Source organism: Kryptolebias marmoratus, linkage group LG1 (assembly GCF_001649575.2).
Source record: "Kryptolebias marmoratus isolate JLee-2015 linkage group LG1, ASM164957v2, whole genome shotgun sequence".
In the NCBI taxonomy this organism is placed as follows: Eukaryota; Metazoa; Chordata; class Actinopteri; order Cyprinodontiformes; family Rivulidae; genus Kryptolebias; species Kryptolebias marmoratus.
The window spans coordinates 8,857,780-8,881,057 of record NC_051430.1 but is presented as its reverse complement, the minus strand read 5'-3'; the positions used below and the strand labels follow the sequence as shown (position 1 = coordinate 8,881,057).

General features: G+C 44.5%; 1 protein-coding gene across 1 annotated transcript in view; it reads left to right on the top strand.

Moving 5' to 3' along the window:
- Positions 1-23,278, top strand: part of sema4c (sema domain, immunoglobulin domain (Ig), transmembrane domain (TM) and short cytoplasmic domain, (semaphorin) 4C) — a 104,241-nt gene that overhangs the window by 48,416 nt on the left and 32,547 nt on the right. The window contains exon 3 of the mRNA XM_017414642.3: positions 6,788-6,996. Within this exon, the coding sequence (XP_017270131.1) occupies positions 6,873-6,996 (124 nt within the window). The 5' untranslated portion in view covers positions 6,788-6,872. The remainder of the gene's footprint in view (positions 1-6,787; positions 6,997-23,278) is intronic.

Genomic DNA, 23,278 nt, shown 5'->3' with positions numbered 1-23,278 from the left:
CGTTTCAAAGACTATCTATCTGCAAACAGGGCTTGTCAATCAGCGTCTGCAGTTTCAGAAATCCAGTGTGTGTCGACCCATTAATGCAACCAGTGGTGCTCCAGCTATCCGCCGTGATGATTTCAAAGTGAGGAGAACGCACCATAAAAGTCCTTGAGCTGCTCTCAACCCTTTTAGTCCACAAGGTGTGAAATCGTTTGATCCCGCTTGTTCCATTCAGCTGAAACAGCCGTTGTGTGTGTATGTGTGTGTGTGTGTGTGTGAGGGAGGGAGTTTTTATTTGTGCGTGCATCTCCAAATGCTGCCGAAGCAATAAAAGGCTGAGGGAAATGAGAGGATACAGGGTTGCAGGGAGGAAGGAAGAAAGGAAGGAAGGGAGCTGATGGTTGCTTCTGTGATTGTTTTACATGCTGGGACGATGAAGGGTGGGGGCAGTTCAAGTCCTTCCTGTTGGAGTGGGTGTGTGTGTGTGTGTGCGCAAGTAGGGGCAGCCGCAGGTTAATGGACATTAAGCCTGTCCTTGTGCGATAATCAGAGTGAGGGTGGTGTTCGATGTGCCCGGGCTTTCTGTAGCTCTCAGAGTGTCGAGAGGTCGAGGTTAAGAGTCAAACAATGCCTGGGAGGACTAACAATCAGCCGGGGCTACTACAGGGAGCCTTTTCTGTACGGTTCTGCGTGTGTTTGGCTTTCAGGAAAGACAAAGTGTGTGTGTGAGGGGGGGGGGAGATGAAGGACAAGAAGGGAACAACAGAAACCAGCAGGATACAGAGGCGATGAAAAGAGGACAGACAGATTGGGGTTGAAATTGTTCCTCTCTCTCTCTCTCTCTATCCCCCTCTCCTCACTGACATCCGCTCGCTTAGAGACGACCGTGCGTCGCTTCCCTCCTACTGGGGGCTCATCTGATCTCCAAACACGCCCCGACATGAAACGCGCGCACGCCAGGAACCCGCACGTACGCGCGGCGACGCCATCGACAGAGCTCGGCAACCTAATCAGAACATGTGGCCTATTTCTCTGGATGTTTTAATGAGCCCTCTGATGCGGAGTGGTGATTGAAATTATTAGGCTGTTGTGTCTCAGCTCATTAACTAAGCCAGGCTCACCAACAACACCAGCAGCTAAAAGATGATTTGATGCTGCCTGCGGAGCTATGTGACACCACAGGACCTTAAAGAGGCCGCGGTGACAGACGGAGCAAGTGACTTAATTTGGCCTTCAGGGGAAAGCAGGACTTCATTTATCTTTCGGTGACACAGCAAGGGATTTTGCGTGCTGGTTTGACGGAAAGAGAAAGAGAGAAATTCGTCGAAGGCAGATTGCAGCCGTCTCCCTCATCACTCGTAAAGTTCCCCGCAGACGTGCCTCGAAGCTCCAGAGAACTTTTAACAGCCGAGCGACGTCAAAAACGAGACTAATCAAAAATCCGAAACGGTGCTGCAGGTAGCGAGCGGCTCGTTTTGTTTCTCTCGGAGCTGGCGCATGCTGTTTGAGCAGCTGAATCATTCAGAATAAAATGAAGTGCATCCCATCCATCCATTTTCCGCCACTTTTGTGTGGTCGGGTCATAGAGGCAACAGGTCCAGGAGGGAAACCCAGACATCCCACTCCACAGGAACACCTTCCCGGTGGGATGGCGCCCGGAAAACTTCCAAAGGGAGGCACCCAGGAGGCATCCTAATCAGATGCCCGAACCACCTAAGCTGACTCTTTTCAATGCGGAGGAGCAGCAGCTCCGGAAGACAGATGGGGTTGGTCGTGGTTTAAATTTGAACGATTCCATTTCCTTGTCTCAATTCCGGTTTCTGATGATTCTCGATTCTGATTCTTTTAGGAGGCAATAAATCATGAAACCTTTCTGTGGCACTCTTCAGTTTATTACACCAACAGCTTTACCTTGGACGTTATGGTGAAGTAGCACATTGTGGAGTCTGGTCAACTGCCAAGCTAAAGTTAGCAATTTTAGGTTGTTTGTCTATGGAAAATGCATGGGCTAATGTTAGCTGGGTATTTATATTTAGGATGGCCCACAGTTTTACGCTGAATATAACTTCTTAGCTGCCTCAGTGTTGGTATAAGATGTATTTTATTGTTTTACTTAACTGATTCTGACTGCAGTGTAGTACTAGGCCGATGATCGGAGCCGGAGGACACCCTGTTACTTCTACACCGTGAACCCGGAGGTGTTTAATCATGTTGGTCGAGCGCCCTCCTTTACACAATATAACCTTCGTCCTGAGGAATAAGGCCGTTTCTTCGGTCTGTGGTGGTGGAAAAGGAGCTGAGCCAAAAGGCAAATCTGTCAGTTTACTGGTCCGTCTTTGTTCTAATCCTCACCTATAGTCATTTGGATTTTATTTCCTTTTAAATAGTACAATTTTATGCTTGCTTACATTGCTTACAAAAGTTTAAATGCACTTAAGTAACCAACAGAAACCAAAATAATAGATTAGTCTGCCTTTAAATCCAATTTTGCTGTAAATATTCATACACCTGAGCAACATTTGCTTTAGTTTTTTACTGTAGTTCTGCAACTTTTACTTTAAAATCAGGAATTGTAAAGCATCTTAATAATCGTTCCTACTGCATTGTTATATTTTTTCCTCCAACCCTAAGCCAAGGAAAAGTGGTATTTGACTGTTACTGTTTGGTTTTTATTAATATTAGACAAAATGTACCAAAATGAATTTAATCAAACATGGTTAGACTCGAAGCACGGACATGGAGATTTTTTTATTAAAATTGCAAACGAGACCTTTGGTATTGGCACACTCTCTTCGTGCTCTTGTTCATTTCATTTTTAATTTGAGAAAAAAAAAAAAAAAGATGCAATTTGGAATTTTTATCAACACTGCCATTAATCTATTTGGCAAATTTGTCTGCTAGCATAATCGCCTGAAAAAGCAAACGTATTTGCTTTAAAATCTACCAAATATATATATTAAAAAGGACGTGGCTCAACTTCCAGATGACCTTTAAACGTTAGTCCAGACTATCTTAGACTGCATTATTTTCTGTCTGTGCTTTGTCAGACTTACAGTGCTAGAAAACTACCATTTCTTTTAATGGTATTGTACATTAAGTGTTCCTTGCTTGGCGGCTTTTGGGTTCTTGTTTTCCATTAGTAACGCTCCTTTTTTTATTTTTTATTTTTTAAACGCCTTTGGAACTTTAAAGACCCGACTTAAGGGGATGCCACCTGTTTTGTAAAGCTGGTGAAGTTTAGCTTTGGGGGAAGATCGTTTAGAAAACATGGCAACCACCAAGTCTGTAAAGGTCTCACTTTAATTGCAATCATACCTAAATTTTATTTTAATATTCATAGGCATATCTTTTTACAGTTCTCACACGCACAACATTTTTTTCAACATTTTCTGAGGGGTTGCATGAGAGAACATACACACTGAACTCCTGTAGGGCTCCATTTTTAAGCCAGAAAACATATTTCTCAAGATATTTATCAGTGTATTTTTTCCATGCCTTGTGAACATTCCAACCTTTTTGAAGCACCTTATGGTGACATTATCAAAAGCGGTAACACAAGGTGCTGAGTATACAGATTTTTGAAGTTTTTCTTTCCAATCGTGACTCTCCATCTCTTGTTTTATTCTCACATCCTATCCTCTTCACCTCTCCTTCAACTGTTTACCTGCTGCCTCTTCTTTTAATTCACACCTTCCAGACGCCCGCTTTCTGTCACTTCCTCACGTTTCAGCACTAAGATGAAACAGCAACTGCTGACGGAGAATATTTTTAATTTCTCGACTCTCACTTTCATTTTTCTTTTTCCGCTTCTCCGCCACTTCGCTGCTCGCTTGAGCGTTGGCCAGTCAGGGCCATCAGCAATCGATCCAGCGAGAGCTGCTAGCCGTCATGGCGAGGCACGCGGCGCTTACGCCCGAACCCAGCACACTCGATCTGAAGCCGAAGCTCACTCTTTTTCTGCTCTTTTTTACTGTAATATAATCAATAGCAGTCTCACAGACCGGACTTAGACGCATAAATATGGACAATCACACGGCTCAGAATCCCCAGTGACCTCCACTAGAAACTCCCCAAACAGAGGGAAAGCTTGTTTGCCAGCGCCGGAGTTGAAATTCATGTGTGGGACGAGAGACGGTAAAAAGGTTCACTTCACCTACTGAAGTAGTTTCATTTTTTTGTGCTGGGTTACAGTTTGACATTTTGGGGCTTCTCACAACTTAATGGGCTTCTTCTTGAAGTCACGATGCGTCATCACGGTTCACTCACTGAGACACATCAGTTAAAGTTTCAAATTGTAATCCTGTGGCGGAGTTTGCGTGTTTCTTCTCGTGCACGGGTGGGTTTACGCCGGGTACTCCAGTTTCCTCCCATTGCCCTAAGCATGTTAGGTTCATTGGTAACTCTAAAACTGTCCAGGGTGTCCCACGCCTCTCTCACAATGACTGCTGGAGATAGAAACCAGCTCCCCACGACCCAAAAAGGAGAAGTGGGTAAAAGAAAATGGATGGACAGATAAATGGATGATCAACTTATTATACAGAAAAAAAAAAAATCTAGTTTCTCGTGATATGTATGCAGGACAGTTTGCGTAGGATTTCTGTGCTGAGGTTTTGAAATGCCTCGGAGAGCTCCGCCTCGGTTCAAATGGAGGGGAAGTGAGCTGTCGTTTTGAATGTGGCGCTGCGGCACTTAAAAATGACATTTAAAACCGAGCATGACAGATAAACACAGGCTTCGCCACGAAGAGTTTTTCCGCTCGAAACTTGAGAAATAGCCCTGAATGGCGACGACGAGGGACAAAATATTCTTCTCCGGCAGAACTTAGTGCACTTTGAACAAAATGGGGCAATTGGCACAAACCACTTTAAAGAATTATTGTAACCTTTCAAAACAGGCAATTTTGTAAGTTCAACTATTTTGAGAGGCGGAAAAAAAAATTTTTTTTTCCATATGTACCTTCATAAGGACCGAAGTAAATACTTTTCTAAACCAAGACTAACTTAATGGAAGCATTTCTGTGATGTACTGTAGAGAACGAGCACGGGCAAGATATTGTTTTATAATTTGGAATAATTAAACAACGTAGATGTTGTTCTTTCGGCTGCTCCCTTCTTCAGGGGTCGCCAGAGCGAGCGAACTCGCACGAAAGATTTGGCAACTGTTTTACCCCGGATGTCCTTCCTGCCGCAACCTGGGCTCGAACCTGCAGCCTCAGGATTACAGGACAGTTAAAAAATGTCAAGAGAGGAAAGTTGAGGGCTTTGCCTTTGGCTCTTTCTTCGCCAACACAAACTTGCAGGCGACGCTCCGACCCATTGGTTTATCTTCCAGTCCATCTTGCCATCATGATTGCGGCGAAGTCTCCCACCTCCACCCACAGGGAGCATTAAACCTTCTACAGGTCCATTTTTGTTCCAACCCTCACCTATGCTCATGAGATATGGGTGGTGATAGAACCAATGAAATCCTACATAGAAGTGGTTAAAAGGAGCTTTTTCTCTTGGTCAGCGTTAAAGATAGGGTGGAGCTCCATTATCTGGGGGGAGCTCAGACTAGAGCCGCTGCTCCGCCACAATAAAAGGGCTCATCTGAGGTGGTTCAGGCATCCTGGGTACATCACATTGGGAGGAGATCCCGGGGCAGGCTCAGAACTTGTCCTCTCTGACCTGGGAACACCTTGGGATCCTTGAGAAGGGGCTGTAAAACTGCTACTTACTACTTTTGTATAAATGGAAGAAGGTGGATGGACGGATTCCTTTTTAGCACGGTTGATTATAAAGATTAGTAAGCGCAGTGTTTGCACTTCTAGATCTGCCAATGCCTCCAATTCAACATCATATAAACTACTTTTTTGTCTTGACTTTAAAACTGAGGGAAAAAAGATCAATAATGGCCAGTGGCGGTGGCTTTTGCTGGTAATGGTGTACAACCATCTTGACTTTGACAATGCTCAACTCCTTCATGTGGGATTCCTAATTGGCAATATAAAATGACAATCAGGTACGGATTTCAGAGCTGGCAGCTCCTCACACGCATGCAATAAGAAAGTTGGTAAAAGTGTCAGTTAAAACGGCTTCTATTACCTATCAGACAGCACAGTAACAGGCCCGTCATCCCGCGCTGTTATTAGATTGTAATGCTGCACTTTAGCCGCACACTTGACGTGTTCATTAGGTATAAACCAATTCATTTACAACACCGTACTATTAGATTGTCCTTGCTTCGACATTCCTCTCCCAACACTCTGGCGTTTGATGCGTTGCCATTGCCAATTAGCTTTGATAACTCAGCGCCAGCCGAATATACGGCCCCTGAATTGGCTTGACAAGAGTGCGGCGATAAGCTATTTCTGAGAGTTTAGGGTGGCGATAGCAGGATTATCGCTCTAAGTGAGGGCGGGTCAGGGAGGACTTTCCTGCATGACCTCCCCGGCCAAAAGTGATTTAAATGTTTGGTTTGTTTTTGTTGGCAGATGTGCACGCACAAACAGGCTCATAAACTGATTAAAGCTGTCCTCGTAGGCTGTAACGGTCTGCACTGCTTGCTTCTGATTTATGCCACCACAGGTTCTAACATTCGTGTTCGGCTTTATGAGACGTGTTGTTCAAAAGGAGACGTTCATCTTTGTTTCCAGTTTGAATATCTGTCCAATCCTGCGTGGCTATTTGATCGACGTGCATGTTGTAAATGCTGCTCTGGCAGAAGCGTTTTGATATACAATCGGGTAATAAAGGAAGTGAAAAGCAGCTCCCGGCTGATTTGTTGCTCTCTCTTTTTCTCTCCTCTCCTTCTCTGTCGGCAGGCTGCCAGGAGCTGAGCGATTCTCCCAGGTCTCTCTGATTGACCGATTGGTCCTTCAGTCCATCACTCAGCATCAGTTCCAACAAATGGGAGCTGACTTTGGAGCCATGGGTGGGATGAAGGTCTTACTCCTAGTGTTGTTGGTGGGATGGGAGAAGTCGACGGGCCTCAACTGGAACCCAGTCCCACGCAAGACCATTAGATACCAAGGTGAGGGATCTGTCTATGGTAAATGGTAAATGGACTTTACTTATATAGAGCCTTAATAGCCAAGTAGCTTTATGCCCTCATTTACCCATCCACATCCGCATTCATACAGCACTCTACTACATCTCTACAGAGTTAATCTGAAGAAATCATTCTATAGAGTCTAATCAGTGCTTTAGATCACATTCATACACTGATGGAGCACATCAGAGGCAATGAGGGGTTCATTGTCCTGCCCATGGACACTTTGACATGTGACTGCTGCCAGGAATCAAACCTCCAACTCTCTCATTGGAGGATGACTCTTACTCTTACCCCCGAGCTGCAGCAATTTAAAAGCCATAAGCTAAACAAGGTGGTCGCCAAAAAGACATTACGTCAAAACATTTTTGTTTTTGTTTTTTTTTTTAGAAAAATTGAACAAGTGGAAGAGGGCAAAATATGGAGCTACTATGCTAACTAGATCAGACACAGAAAGAGGAGTTTTAGTATTTAAGGAATCACTTTGTTGGTGAAAAAATTAACAGTGCTTAGCTTATTATTATTATTATTATTATTATTATTATTATTATTATTATTATTATTATTATTATTATTATTATTATTATGCTTCGGTCAGAAAATAGGAACAAATTTTGCCTTCGCTCCAAGCAGCTAGTAGCAGTTTTCCCATCAGCAGTTCATCATCCAAGTTAGGTTTCTTCTTATGGCTGAATGATTGAGGGGGCAGAGTTAGGTGCTGGTCAGATTGTATCAGTTTGTCATACCAAGCAGTTCTCGTTTTGTTCCCAGCATTTGATGTTTTTGTTACCGCTTCTCACCTGTGCACTGAATTACAGCAACCATCAGCAACTTACACGTGCAGGCACCAGCTTCATGCGACTTCACAGTCACGCTGAATGCCCAGGCCTAACTATGCTGATGATGATGATGGTGATGATAAAATTAATCTGGCTCAATTTTGTTTATCTTCATTTCAAAAGCATACTTCCTTATTGTAAAACTTTAGCATTGTGGCAGCTAGCGAAGCGGGTAAATGTGTGACAAGCTGGACATGAAATAGATAAGTCGGCCCAAAGTGGGTAGAGGTTCGGAATGGTCAGGAAAAGAACTGAAATGAGGGAATGAATCATCCAAAGGCCAAAGAAAAACTTGACAAGATGGTCAGAAATATGGGGAAATAGTGCCTAAGACTACTTTACCCAATTACAAAAGAAAAAATGTCTCACTGCTAACATAGTGAAACAATGACATGAGGATTGTGCACAGCACCATTTCCCCCTTCCTAAAAAGCCCTCATCTGTTTCTCTTTTTCCAACGTTAGCATCGTATTCCTTCAAAAGGTCAGCACTGTCAAGACAGGCCGCTAATGGGGACTGTTGAGAGCTTCTTAGTCAAAAGTCACTGAAAGAGAATTTCATTGAATTTCATTGATTTCATTGGATTTACTCAGCCCCGATCTCCTGTCCACTGGCACCAACATTACCAATAGGAGGGACAAAGTATTGCTGATTTACTTCCCAGTCTTTTTAGGCATCTGATTCGAAACCATATCTGAGGTGGACGGTTTCAGCATCGACCCCTCAATAAGACAATACATCAGTCTAATCCTGGCACTCAACACTATTCAGTCTTTATCTCTCCTCCTCTCTGCAGCCAGATGCAGCTTTCTTCACTGAACAATGCCAATTGTTGCGAACTGAGAAAAAGTCTTTTCTTTTTTTTTTAATCCCTCAATGCTGAAGTGCCGTCTTCATTCTCCCGGGGATTAGGGAGATACTATAAAGAAAGAAAAGCGAGGAATACTTTTCTCACCTTTCCGTTTCACCTATCCCACCCTTTCATCCCATATCTTTCCCAGCTTGTGCTGCTGTTTTTTTTTTCCACCACCCCCCAGCGGCTGATCCCTCCCCTCTCCTCTCATGCTTTGTACGCTGCGGCTCATGGAATGAACCTGCAAACGCCCTCGTGACATTTTCCACAAAGAGCTCCGATTTCAGCGGCGGTGGCGGTCGTGTCGGAGGGGACGCGGGGACATTTTCAGAAGCTTTCCCGTGCCGTTATCAGCCACTCCCAATCTCCTTCTGTTTTTGTGCTTCTCTGTCTCTCTGCACCCTTTATCCCATCAATCCCAACGGATGGTCCTTAACAGTGTTGTGGTGGGATGTGAAGTAAAAAAGTAAGGAGAAAAACAATCAACGTAGGGTTGATAGTTTGTGGTGAAACTCTCCAGGGTAATAAGGAGAAGCCAGAGTTGGCACAGAGGGGTACAGATGCACCCAGACGGGGGGAAAACAAGATGGCGTTGCACAAGAAACAAACGTAGGACAAAGAAATACGAATACAGGGACAATGAAAATCTCAATGTGCTGAGACTGTTGGAGACTAGACGGTGACTCAACTTAGCCAGAAAATTGCTGGAAAACGGGCAAATTCTCTGTTGCTGTCCTGCCGAATTCCAAATCATTGCAACCCTACGACTAGGAAGCGTGACTGGCAAGAGACTGTTCAGTGGCATTCACATGTTTTTGTTGTCCTCGCTTCGTATCCACCTCGGTGGCCGCCCCGACATTTGTAATTTAATCTACTGGAGTGCACTTTAGAGACGAAGGTAGGTTGGTTTGGACCGGATTCTTAAGTAATTCTTACCGATCACCGGTGCGGTTTTAGAAGTCTGGACATTTTCAGATCGTGTGTGTCAGAGGGGAGCGTCCGTATTTTGAGAACAGATAAATAATTTGTCACACAGTTTTTGAGCATGTTTGCAAAGTCTGCAACACGACAAAACTAAGAACCCCCAACGGTTTAGCCCTCCTGAAGCCCTCTAAAGAGAGAGAAACAAAAAAGAGGTAGAGAAGCACTTGTAACTTCAGGTCAGATTGACCCGAAGACCACGGGAGGGTTAATGGTACGTTCCACTTGGGTTGGAACTCGTAACTGGGAAGTCGGAGTGACTTAATTTCCCACTTTACAGTTCCAGTTGTCCCGCTCGGTGAGACTCGGAAACAAGATGGATGGCCACAGCAAAGCCTTTATTTTCTCACAGTTTCTGAGAAAAGTTTCTGAAATCTTACTAAACAGATACGTTTTAATACTTGCTATATACACATTAAAAAGTATTAGTTGTATGAGTGATTAAATGTGAAAAATAACTTAAAGAACAGATATTAACAGTAAAAGTAACAGAGTTTAGACGCTCAAGTTGCAAGCAGCAGCCATCTTGGAATCCTAACTGGGGGTAGTTGGAGTTGCTCCCCATTTCCGAGTGGGATGCCCCACTTGAAGGCTTGAAGGCGTTCCCGTTGAAATTTACAACTAGGAACTAGGAAATTCCCATTTTCTCAGTACTAATGGAACAAAATCTTTTGGAGATTCCTTTACAAGTGGCGTTTTCCTAGGAGTCGCCAGCAGTTTCAGCCCAATGAGAGACTAATTTTATGGCACAGCCGTTCCTGTTGAAGAACCCTTGCCACAATCCTCCCATCACCTTCGGCCACCGTGTCGCACCTGGGTGCAGAAGGACCCCTAGCACCTGCAGGTTCGCGTCAGAAAACGAGTGGGGTTATGCTGCACGCCGACAGTTTCTCCCAGTTGGTGGCGAAACGAGATTTGTAGGCTGAGCTGTTACTGTTACTTATATGGACTGGTTCTTGCAACGGTGCTCGCAGAGACACAAGAGCAACAAAACGGCGGCTAGGGGCACAGACGGGTCAGAGGAGAGGAGCTAAATGGAGGGACAAGATGGAGGCTGGAAAGTTGATAGCAACTGTAAAAGAGAGGCCAGTGACTACATGCCTTAAAAGGACAAGAAGGAGCTTCACTTCAGCTGCAGAAAGAAGAGAAAACACACACACACACACATTTACTGGAGGCTGTTCACCCTGTCTTTCATTTTGCACAGAGCAATCACTGCTCAGCTGTAATATTAATGTGTGTGTGTGTGTGTGTGTGTGTAAGCTGCTGTTTTCATGCAGCAAGGCAGACACAAGAAGGAAAAACAAGCGAGACAGATCGCGGGGCCACAGAGGGCGTGTGTGTATTACCTGTTTGTGCAAAAGGGAGAGAGTGTGTGTGTGTAGATGGGAATCTGTCTATCTAATCCTCCTTTGTTTATATATGTGTGTGTGTATGTGGGTGTGTGTGTGTGTACTGCTTAGGCTGGCAGTCTGAGGGATTTGGAGCTCCTGGCAGTATAGGGAACGTGTGTGTGTGTGTTTATGTGTGTGTGTGTGTGTGTGAGAACTGGGTGGGTCATGCTAGGGCAGAGATGGTTGAAAAGATAATATTTACTCCATCCCACCACTTCCACCCCCCTGCCCCCACCCTGCAATTACACCAGGCTTACATGGGGGCTGCAGAAGATGTAACACAAACATCCCTCTCTTCTGCCTGTCTGCCCGCCTCTTTTTGCTCCTTTTTTTTATTATTATTATTTTTTGGGTTTTCCCTCAGCTTCACATTGTCCGACAAAGTCACGGGGGCCTCCACTTTGAAATCCTCGTCACGTTCCTCAAACGGAAAGAGATGATGACTTCTGGACTCCGGCGAGGCCCACGTTTAACTGTCGGACCGTGGAGGCAAATTCACTTACAGTTTAGGTTTCCCCCTCATTGTCCTCACTAGTTTGGATTCTCGGCGGATAATACGCCGCGTGTCATACGAGTCGCGCGTTTGTTCGTCCTAATTAGACCTTTCCTGCTCTTCCATGCTATCTGTTTCAACCTGTTAAATAACCATATAAGACGTCCTATATTGTTGGGTTTTTTTTTTTAAATCAGGGCTATGCAATCTCCAACAAACGGCTGCATGGGTGGCCAATCAAAATAACTTTTGCAAAGTAAAGTTCCTTACAGTCTCCAAAGACGGAAGGGTCGGTTGGTATAAATATGTCCAATGATTACTGTTATTACGCTGCCATTTGTTCTCGCTGTTTATGAAAATATTTCCTTCGCACCGCACGGTTGCGCTTTGTTCGCTTTAAAGTTTCTCCTGTCGGGCTAATTCGCACACCCACACACCGAGCAGCCCAGCGACAGAAGCCAGCGGCCAGAACGACAGCATGACAAGGCCCAGCAGCTGCGGTTAAAACAAAGAGAGGAAGAAGGAGGAATGGAAGGAGAGAGGGAGAGAGAGAGAGAGAGAGAGAGAGAGAGAGAGAGAGAGAGAAAGAGAAAACGGCGGATAAAGCAAGTAGGAGAACTTGTGCCTTTAGAAACGTGACGTTTGTTTGAAGAATCTCGCCAGCTTTGCCTCGTTTGCCTCTTCATTTCAAGAAAAAAAAAAAAGAACAGCTAGAACCGGAGATGGAGGAGGAGAGCTGTGCAGAAAGAGAGTGGAAAAAGGGCTGAGCCTCTGACCTCCTGAAACCTTTCTCCCTCTCTCTCAACCTTCTTCTTTTTTTTCTCTCTCTTTCCTCCTCCTCCTCTTCCCTGTCTCTCTGCGCCCTATCTCCCCAAACCCTCCAATTACAGTAATGAGTGGTTAAGAGCGAGGAGGAGGAGGAGGAGGCAGAGTGAGGCCGTGCGTGACTTGGAGAAGAGATGTCGAGAGAAGACGAAGGCCGGGAACGAGAGGAGGGAGATTAATCATCGCTTTTATCTGCTATGAGTGTCGCTCGTCGCCCGACCCCGCGCCGATCGGTCGGCGAAGATTAGCGGCTGCGGCCACATGTCGGGACCCCGAGGGTGCTCTTTGTTGTCGTTCCGACGCCGCAAGAGGGGACGTGTGGATTCGAATGAAAACGCCGCCTCGTAATAGATACACCGATCCCCCCCTCTCCCCCCCGTCGGCGCCACGCTTCAGCTGGTCATGCAAAGGAAGCGGTGAACTTTGCTTCGTGAAATCAAGAATATGCAGCGCTGAGGGAAAGGACTACTTCTTATCGCCTGTTGCCAAAAGGAGAAAGACGGGCAAAATATTTTTTTTTTTTTTGCAATTTTCCGTGTGTGTGTGTGTGACTGTAAGCACATTATCACGAACCACCCGGACAGATTCATGTTTATATGTTCATCTACAATTGATTAACCCAATTCAAGATGGCTGCCACAGCTGGCTGACCTTAAAAGACACCAAAATGACTATATTTCAGTCAGTTTTACAGCTACTGAGCTAAAATCTGATGTGGTAGTAGCTGAGAGTCGTTTACAACACGTACATGTACTTCAAGAGCGACTTTTGGTGCGGGATCTTCGCTTTAAACTTCAACTTTTATTGTTGGAATCAAGCCTGTTTGTCTGTTCGCAAAACATCTCCCAAACCACCTGGAGGACTTTAAAAGGGTTTGAATATACAGTATGTCTACAACTGATTAAAAGCCCTAAAAGCCAATACAATTCAGGACGGCCGCCACAGCTAACTGACATTAGCCAACGCAAAAAACGGCTACAGCTCAGTCCGTTTTACAAACACTGAGCTAAATATTTGACGTGGCGGTGGCTGCGATTCATTGAGAAGGCTCTACAAACAACATCCTCGTCTGACCGAGTATTCAAACAGGAAAGTGAAAAAAAAAAGTAAAAAATGTTGAGTGGCTCTCCTCGTTTGTGATCCAAAATATGTTGCGACGATTGTCTGGCCAGGTTGAACGAAGAAACTTATCCCAGCGCAGCGTGAGCCTGAACTGCTACCGCCGACCTGACACACAGCATCATGTTGCTTCTCCGTAGTAGCTCAGAGAGATCCACCTAATCACGCAATTAAAAAACTGTTTACAGCAGGAGTGCTGTGCAAATGATCCTCCTCCTGTTTTTACCTCTGATAATGAGGCCTTCCCTTCACACAGGGTGATGACCTCACTTCGACGGTAAAAAAAATTAAAAAATTAAAAAATCAGCCGCGTTATGGATGGTCTTTGCAGGGTACTGGTGAGGTGTTCACGGGGGGGGCCCCCCCCCCCCATTAGGCATGATGGTAGCCTGAGAGGTCCCGGTTGGTTTTTGAGCATGCACGAAACTTGGTCATGGTGGTTTATTATGGCGGCAGAGTATCGGGGTCCTGTGTGGAGGAGCGTGACTTGGTTGTGGAGGTATTAAAGCAGGGCTGGCCACGCCGGCCCCTTGCCTAGGCTACGACCGGTCACACCCTCATTGTTGCAACACAGCGTACTGCCATCGCTCGAGCTTCAACCAGTAGAATCATGCAACGATTTTTTGACCAATCCACACACCATGATCAGCCATCTTTTATTTGTATTTTTGACCCAAATGCCCGCTGGACAAGGGAAGTGGGATGGATCTGGTCAAAACTCAGCACGGAAAACCTTCAGCTGCGTCTTCTCACGCTGCTGAATGATGCTTCCTCTTCTAAATGGTGTCCAGAATCAAAGCATTACTTTCCAATGACCAGTGTCACAGCAGTGCTAAGAAGAACCTCAGAGAGCGCAAACTTCCGCCAAGGCCACAGCCTGATGAAAAAGTAGTGCGATTCCTCCGTTACATGGTTGAAGAGTTAGAGCACAAGGTCATCTGTGGCCTTGACCTGTGACCCTGTCACCTTGAAATCAAGAGTGATCACCCTTGACCCATGAGGTGTCCAGCTGTGCAGTTTGACATTCCTGTTATACAGCTGCAGAGTTACAGCGCGGGCTGATCTGTGACCTTTGACCGGATCACCACCAAAATGTAACCACTTGTTCCTTGTACCATGTTTGATGCTTCCTGAGAGCGTCATGAAAATATGTCCATAGCTTTTTGAATAATCTTGTACACAGACAGACAGAGACTACTGAAAACCTAACTTCCTTGGCGTAGGTAACTAAGTCGTGACTGTAGTGTCGAAAGGGGTTCTACAGCCAGTTTTCAAAAAAAGCATCACAAAAAAGCATCACAAATGTAGTTACGGACAACAAAGGTCGATCCTGAAAAATCTGAGCTAAGAAGCTAAACTGATTTGCTTCAAGTGGGAACCTAACTTCTTCATTACGCCCTCGTGATCTTTTTGAGATGTCTTTTTATATTCTCCATGGTGACCATCCGATGTGATGCATTCACCAACAGGATACGGTACACTGTGTTAACATCCGCACTTCGCATGGACCAGACTGCACTTGTAATACACATTGAACTTTTCTACCAATTCCTGAATTTACAAAAATAAAAACAAACAAAAAAAAAAAAAACTAGCAAAGCATATATTGGCAAATCAGGCTCATTTTGAGTCTTTCAAAGTCAGGCAAAAATGTTGCTGAAGCTGATGTCCTACACACAGCTGCACCTTAAACAGGGCTGAGCAAGACACCTAGCTGCTCCTGGTCACTGTAGTCCAAATGTGTAGCACAGTTTTAGCGTAGCACTTAGCGGTCTCAGTGGTCTCTCTTTGTGTGTGCTCCCAATGTTGCAAATCCCCATGTTTCAGCTAGTAAACAGCCCAGACAGACGAATTCCAGTTCTGTCGGGGTGTCATTGAACTCTGCGGGCTCTCCGCTGTGTCTTTGTGCGTTTCATCACGACGGCGTCGTGCACGAAAAAAGCTCTAACCCTCTCCAGCTGGTGCCTGCGGCTGTACCAGTCGGACGGAAGAGAGAAAAAAAAAAACTCACTTGTTGCATCAAGCCGTTCCCTGTGTTCCCTGTGCAATCACAGCCCCCTCCCCAACCACCCGCACCCCCACCCCCGGATGGTTTGCCCCCCACATGCCACGCCCTTGCCTTGCTTTCATCTCCCTCTAGACCCCTCTACCACCACCACCACCACCTCCCTGCCCCAAACCAGTCGCCCCTCTTGCACTAAATTGGTTCCATCATTGCTCGGATCCGTTTCCTTTTCTCCCTGTCCGCCTGTTCTTTAAGAACGTCAACAGTGCTAAAATTATAAAGAGGAAACAAACAGACACACACAAGGGGTAACGTGTTAAAGCCAAGCAGAGACATCCATAATCCAACAACAGATCCTTGAGCGAAAAGCCTTGAGGTCTGTATACCTTTCTCTCTCTCTCTCTTGTTTTTGTCTCCATGCTCTCATTCTGTCGTACACGACTTTCCTCCAAACTTCTCTGACAGACGGCGCTTGTGCATCCACGTGGGAGTGTGTTTTGTCTTTATGTACGCAGTGTTGGGGTTTTTATTCACACACACACACACACCCCTCCTCCCCTCCCCTCCCCCCCCTTCAAACGGAGTACCTGCTCACTGTGATGATAGCGTGCATTCGCGCTCGGGTCTATCCACGCGATTCTGCCTCCCGATGCCTCTCCTTTCCTCCTTCTTTTTTCTTTCCTTTTTTTTTTTTTTTTTCTTCCTGCCACTCATTCGGTGTTGATCTCGGCTTCAAAGCGCTCTCCCAAAATAGGCCTTTAATCATAGTTTGGTGTGCGAGCGGCTCAGTGGTTAGGAGCTATAAGAGGAGGCCGGGTTGTATTTTTAGCGGGGAGGTTGAACGCCGAGGCAAGGTTCGGGTCGAGAGCTTTTTAGCCACTTTGAAGCACCAGGTGATGCCCATGGTATAATAGAAGTTGTGGAAGTTTTGGTCAGAGTTTTGCGGTTTGACTGGGTTAGATTAAAGCTGTGGAGTATGGTGAAGCTGTCAAACCTCCCCCCGGGGGTACTTTACAACAAAATGTGCCCATCCTTACATCCCGATCGGGCTGTGTATGTCTGGTCTGGACAACCCGATATCTCATAACCAACAAGCTAATACATCAAAGATACAAAAGCAGCAAAGAATGATTCAACAATATAAGTGTTGACTCAACGCATAAGGATTTAATGCAGTACGAGAAAGAAAAGAAAACTAGAGAAATTGCATTTCCTGTGAAATTGCAGTGTGAATGCTTATCGCTAAACAATTTAGCTGAAAGCTAAATAACCATAATTAACCATTCCTTTATGGAACATTAGTGGATCCGCGTAATTAGGGCGAAGCACCTTTTAGGTGTTTGTTGCTGTTTACACCGAGAGTGCTGAAGTTCTACTCTTGAAACAGTAAGTGCTTCTATGGAGAAAACAACACAGCTAAATGGCAGAAATGGCACCAGGAGAAGAGTTATCCACAAAAAACAAAAAAAGTCTAAAGGGGATAGAAACTTTGTCGACTTTTCTGCTTTTTTTTTTTTAAATGGACGGCTGTAACAAGCCTTTCCTCTGAATAATCAAATGGGTCAAATTGTAACTGTGGGAAGATGTAAGAAACCAACGCATCTAGATTTAATCCCAAAACTACATGGCTACTCTGCCAGTCTAATTGCACAGATTTGTCCATTTTCACGTCCCTATCCTTTAGATACTCCAGCCCGGGCTGTATTCACTTCTTGACAGCAAATGTTTCCATAAAGTTCAATAAGTTGATGCCATAGGAAAGAGAACAGCGTCTAATATTAACAAGCCAACTTCTCATCTGACAGAAAATTGCCTTCATCTTGTGGGTTTGGAAAAGGCATATTTTAGCATACATTTATAAATTCTGTGTTTTTACTTTTGATTGCTTTCCACACGGTCGCATTCTTTCTCTGCGTGATTTCCTTCGGTCCTTGATATGTGTTCATTTATTGAAAATAAATAAATAAATGACAGAATCAGCTCTTCCACGTTCGAGGCAAACATGCTGTTGTTCCATCGCTTTCAGGGCAGGGTGGCTTACTGTTGAGCCGGTGTCTTTAGAGGCAAGAAACGAGTAGATTCGCATAAAGCTTGTCACATTGACAAGGCTTTCTTTTCACCTGCCGCCATGTGACTTTCTCCTATTGAAAGTCACATGGCTTTCAATAGGAGATTCGTGTTGCACAAGAAATTCTCTCTGTTGGTGCTTTCATCAACATGTTTTTGTGACACGTAGCATATATATAGCAATATAGCTTTGTGTTCAGGTGTACCCTGTGACAGTTAAACACACATACTAGCTGCAGTAGTTGTACTGTTTAGTCATTTATAGTATGGTAAAGATAAACAAAATATAACTGCATAAATATGGCCAAAAAGTCCGCAGTGCTAACATTGCTAACAGTGATGCTACATTGCTAACAGCTAGCCAAACAGGAGGTATTCAGTCGTAAATCTCACACATTTCAAAACTATTTTCTTATTTATTTCACACCACTTTTAACACAATTGTGGTAGAAGCTTTATCGTGTGCCATAGAGTGCAAACATAAAAAAGTAGAAATCCTCCCTTTTAGCTGACAACTGCTCAAGCTAGCAGTTAGCATCTGTTAGCATGATAGCAGTTAGCATCTGATGGCTTGAGTCAGTCATTAGAGGCCTAGAAACCTTAAATAATGTGGTCAATACTTTGACTCAGAAACCTTTGTGGACGAGTTTAAATTTATTTTTTATAAGCTAGCAACCTCTTTACTTAATCTGTGTTGTGTTAGCTTAGCAGAGTGGGTACCAAACGCAGTTGCTCCTGTACGTCGTTTTATGGTGGAACTGGTTAAAAGGAAGGGTTCGCGCAGATTTTTTTAGCTAGTTGGCAAAAATAGCTACCGAAAAAAGGTGCAAGTTTTTATAGAAAAAAAAACATGCTGCAGTTACAGTCAAAATCATTACTCAGTTTGATTCGAGCTTGTGATTGAAACAGATTTGCAACATTAGCTCATTCTCAGGCCTGAGACGTGGTAAACACCCGTCCGAGAGAGGTTTTTTGTTTTTTTTTACAGCAGTTCTCCTCAATCATCCCTGTTGTCCACGCCGCTTGACCTCGGTCAGGCCTTCTGAGTTTTGTATTCTCCCATTCATTTATTTTCGGCGCATTTGCCTTGTGTTTGTTTTTCTTCCACCCCCCTCTGTTGGACTCATGACACATCCTCTCAGATCTGCACTCTTTTCTTTACATTTGCCACCATTTCTCTGCTTCCAACAAAAGTTGTTTCTGACTTTTTCCCTCAGACCGCCTGTAGGCGTTTGCTTGCTGAGCCCTTAAAGTGACAAGGGAAAAACCTGGAAACACTCCTGGTTTAAAGATGCAAATGGCATTCAGATGTCTGCAACGGAATAAATTCGGGGCCCTGATTATTCTCGGAGTACAGAGCAAGGACAGTGCTCTTACTTTTGGTTAGCGGTACAATGTGCTTCCCTTCGTGATGCTGATTCATCTTTGGGTGTTTTCGTTCCTCCCAGTTTCTGCTCAATCAGAACAAAAAGCTGCCTTCTATCACACGTCCATTTCTTAAAAAATCTGCTGTTTTCATTAAAGCTCACGCACGCAAACACTTGCTAACCTGCGCACAAACCTTGATGGCCCACAGCTGTGGCCACTCGTGTAGCAATTAAGTACACAAACCCACACTGATGCAGATTACAACCTCTCTCTCTCTCACACACACACACACACACACGAAACGCCGCCTCGGGGGCCGGCGCGGCGGCAGATGGTAAGTGTGCCTCGCACGTATTGCTTCTTAATGACAGAGCTGATCCGATCACTTCAGAAAAAAAAAAAATACCACTTCGGAACAGAACTCCCCCCTCAGCTGGTGGAGAGATGTTGAAGTCTCTGCGCAGGTACCCCCAGAGAGCCTTCTGAGGAGCGCGCGCGAACGCAACGTGGCGTCGAGCGCACGCGGGAAACCGCAGGGGTGTCCGTACACGTGCGCGGGCGGGCGCTGGTTTGTGTGCGTCTCGGCAGTGCAACGTCTCTGGAGGGTTTTTTTTTTTCTCTCTCTCTTGCGCGGCTGTGCGGAACGCAGCAGATGTGCTTGGTTCTCCCCCGAGGAAGTCGGCCCTCTCTCTTCGCTCGCTCTCGTCGTGCCTCCTCATCCGCACATGCCCTTCGATGTTTATACAGCGGTGCTCTTCAGATAATAAGCTGACTTTGGTGCTTATCCCCCCCCTCGCCCCAATCCTTCGTGCCCATTCCCATCCGCCTTCCAGTCCTCTGTGGGTCTCAGGTTTTTTATTAAGCACCCCCCCAACCCCGGCTGATTTTAGAGTTCAGCGTTTGTTGAGACTCGGTGCACTCCGAGTGCCTTCTGCATATACGGCACGGTGCTTTTACTTTCCGCATAGAGACGAAGGTTAAAAGTTTAAACCCACCTATTTTATTACCTCCGCCAAGGAGGTTGTGGTCTCGGTAGCATTTGTTTGTCTGTCTGTCTGTCTGTGCACAAGATTACTCAAAAACGTTAGGGATGGATTTTTCGGCAAACGTCAAACACGGTACAAGGAACAAGAGATTCAATTTTGGTGGCGATCCGGTAAAAGGTCAAAATCAGAGGTCGAGGTAAATCTGCAACCATGTAACAGAGGAAAAATGAACTGTGCAGCTGGACACCTCTTAGGTCAAGGGTGATCACCATTGATTTCAAGGCCATGAGGTCAAAGGTCAACATCACAGCTGACCTAGTGCTCTAACTCTGCAACAGTGTAATGTAGGAATGTCAAACTGCACAGCTGGACACCTCATGGGTCAAAGATGATGCCTGGTTTCAGGGTTCATGGGGTCAAAGGTCACAGGTAACCCCTTTGTTAAAACCTTCTCTCTGCTCCTACATGTGACCCTTTTGTTTCCTCCACCAAGGAGGTTCTGTTTCTGGTTGTTTGTCTGTCTGTTAACAAAGATCAGGTAAAAACTGATGAACAAATTTGGAGGAAATCTTCAGGAAATGTTGGGGTTGTCACCAAAAACAAATAATTACATTTAGGTGGTGATCCAGATTATGATCCGGATCAGCAATATGTATTAGTCACGCTGTGGCCTTGGTGGAGGTTTGTGCTCTCTTAGTGCTTCAAGTTGAAAGTGTACTAGGGGGTGTCTTCCACATTTCTCTGGGAGATTTGTCTTTGAGATTCTTCACTGAATCTAACAAGCAAAATAAAGAAATCAACACTTTGCTGTGTGGTTAGCTGTAGCTCTCTGTGGGAACCAGATTGTGAACATCTACGGGAGAAGCAGACTGACTGAAGATGCTATTGTTTACTATGTGCATGAGGTATTTGATATCTTGCGTTTGTTTATTAGCAGCAAAGCCTTGGCAGAGTGCAGAATTTCGAAGCTAACTTTAGATATCCTGGCTGATGTCAAGAAAAAAACAAAACAAAAAAAACAAAACAATGGCAGCTGTTTCTTACAGCTTCCTGACTTCTTCTACATTACAGAAAATTTGATTAAAAACATCCAGATTTAAATGTTGCAGCTCTTTCAAGGTGTGTAGGAATTTTTTTGATTTGCCAGAAAATGATATGATTCCAACAAAGGAAAATGAAAATAGGGACAAAAATGAATAATTAGCTGCCCATCTGTGATTGTAATTACTGAACAGGTGATAATGGCTCACAGATCTGGAGGTTTAGGCTCCTTATATGTTATACTGATATTTTTGTTTTGTCATTTACAGTATGAACCAGGTGGAAAAAACTTACGGAATATGAAAACTTTCTTAGCTTGGCTCAAAATCAGTTAGTTTCCCTTCAGGGATGAACATTCAAGCACACAGACAGAGTTTAATAAGGTCATGGTTCAGGAAAAAAGATAGAAAAGCATAAAATAAAAACCAATAAAACAACTCCATTGTTGTTTGGGTTTTTTAAGAGAGAAAGCGTAAAATAGGCTGGTGTATAATTTCTAAAAACCTGTATTTTGAGTCCACGTGGGAAAGAGAAAAATAAAGTTTTGAAAAATAGAAGTTTTTCTCACCAAAATCCACATTTTTATATGGAATGGAGGTGCAAATGCTGCAGAAAATCAATGAAAGAGAAGAAACACACAGAGGTCTCAAATAATACACTTGTGTTTTGTTAAAAAAAACTATTATTACTTTATGTTTTAAAGGTTTTTGGTTTTTTTTTTCTTGACTAAAACAAAAACTAAAGCCTGAGATTCGCTGCATCTTACTATTTCAGATAGTTTCTCAAAATGGCCGTTAACTCGAGAGCAATTCGACTAAAACTTCACACTTATTTCCAACTTAAATGATTACCCAAGAGATGACCAAACTGAAGAAAATGAAAAGAGACAGAAAAACTGAAGAGATCAGAACGATACACTTTGTGCAGATTTTCCAGCCTCAGCAGAGTTGACTCGACAAAGTATTTCCAACATCAGTCCAAGAACTCCCGTGTTGATGAGCGCTTATTCACTATCGTCTTCGGCAGGTTGACTGTCACTGTTCTGCCATTTTGCTGAGCACCTACACGCTTTATATTCAGCTGTCAGTACAAAGTTCAGACCTTTTCTTTCATTTTGGCACCACCTACAGTTTACGAGGCAATGCGATTGCATGTGTTACACTTTTTAAACCCCCTTTTTCTTTTAATAAAATGAAAAATCATTTTTTTAACCCTCCTGAAGTCTTTAAAACAAAAAGACAACGAGAGGTAGAGAAGCCCATTGTAACTTTGGGTAAATTTGACCCAATGGCCACGGTATAGTTAAAGGATTACCTTAAAAGGCAACAAACAAAAGCTTTCAAGAACTTGCTTTGAACCAAATAGTTATCGAGGAAAACAACCACAAAGTTCGCCTCTAAGGCGCCACAGGTAAATGGGAAGTTCGCTGCATCCTTCCTACGGCAAACCTTTACTTTTCGACCTCGTTCTTTCTCGTTTTGACGCAGGAAGAAAACCCATCCACTCGCTTTTTCACCCACAGCAGGAAAAAAAATTCTATTTAGCCTCAACCAGGCCACGGCGTCACACCATGATCCAGACCCATTCCCGCCACTCCCTCAGCAGACACCAAGCTATTTTCGGTCACGAAATCAAAGTGATAAAGCCAAAACAATGGTATCTGTTGCGGTGAAAACAGAAGGTTAGGCATTGAGCGCTTCACGTGTGCGGGTGCCGTCCCCGTCGCCCCGTGTTTTGCCCACGTTTCATCTTGCCCGGATAACACGGGATTGTGAAGCGAGGAGGAAAACAAGGTGACACCGCAGCACAAACAACACGGAGCGAGGAGAATGGAATCTAAACGGCGTCTTCCCTTTCTTTTCCTCTCTATTTCTTTCTGCTCCGCGACGCTCGTTTGTCGGTATGCTAACGAGGGGATTTGAGCGCGCGTCCGCTTGTGTACGAGTGATCCCGAAGAGCTAAACAGGTGCGTCTTTGTTGACACTTTGATGGTAAAAAAAATAAATAAATAAAAACAAAAACCTCAGCTTTTGTTTGGTTGTTGTTTTTTCCTCCACACCTGTGCAGAAGGGATTGTAGATAATCCTTTGATCTGAAATCAGACAAATTGCATCTTTTCTCCCATTTTTCCCCCCCTCTCGTCGAAGAATCAATAACGAGGCTGACAAAGAGGCTAACGTGCTAATAATTTTTTCCGAAGCATGGCCGGAACTTAGTCAGAAAGCCCGCTTGTAATAAACCGCAGCCTGCACGGGGATGAGCAGGCGGGATAATGAACAATCTAATCACCCCT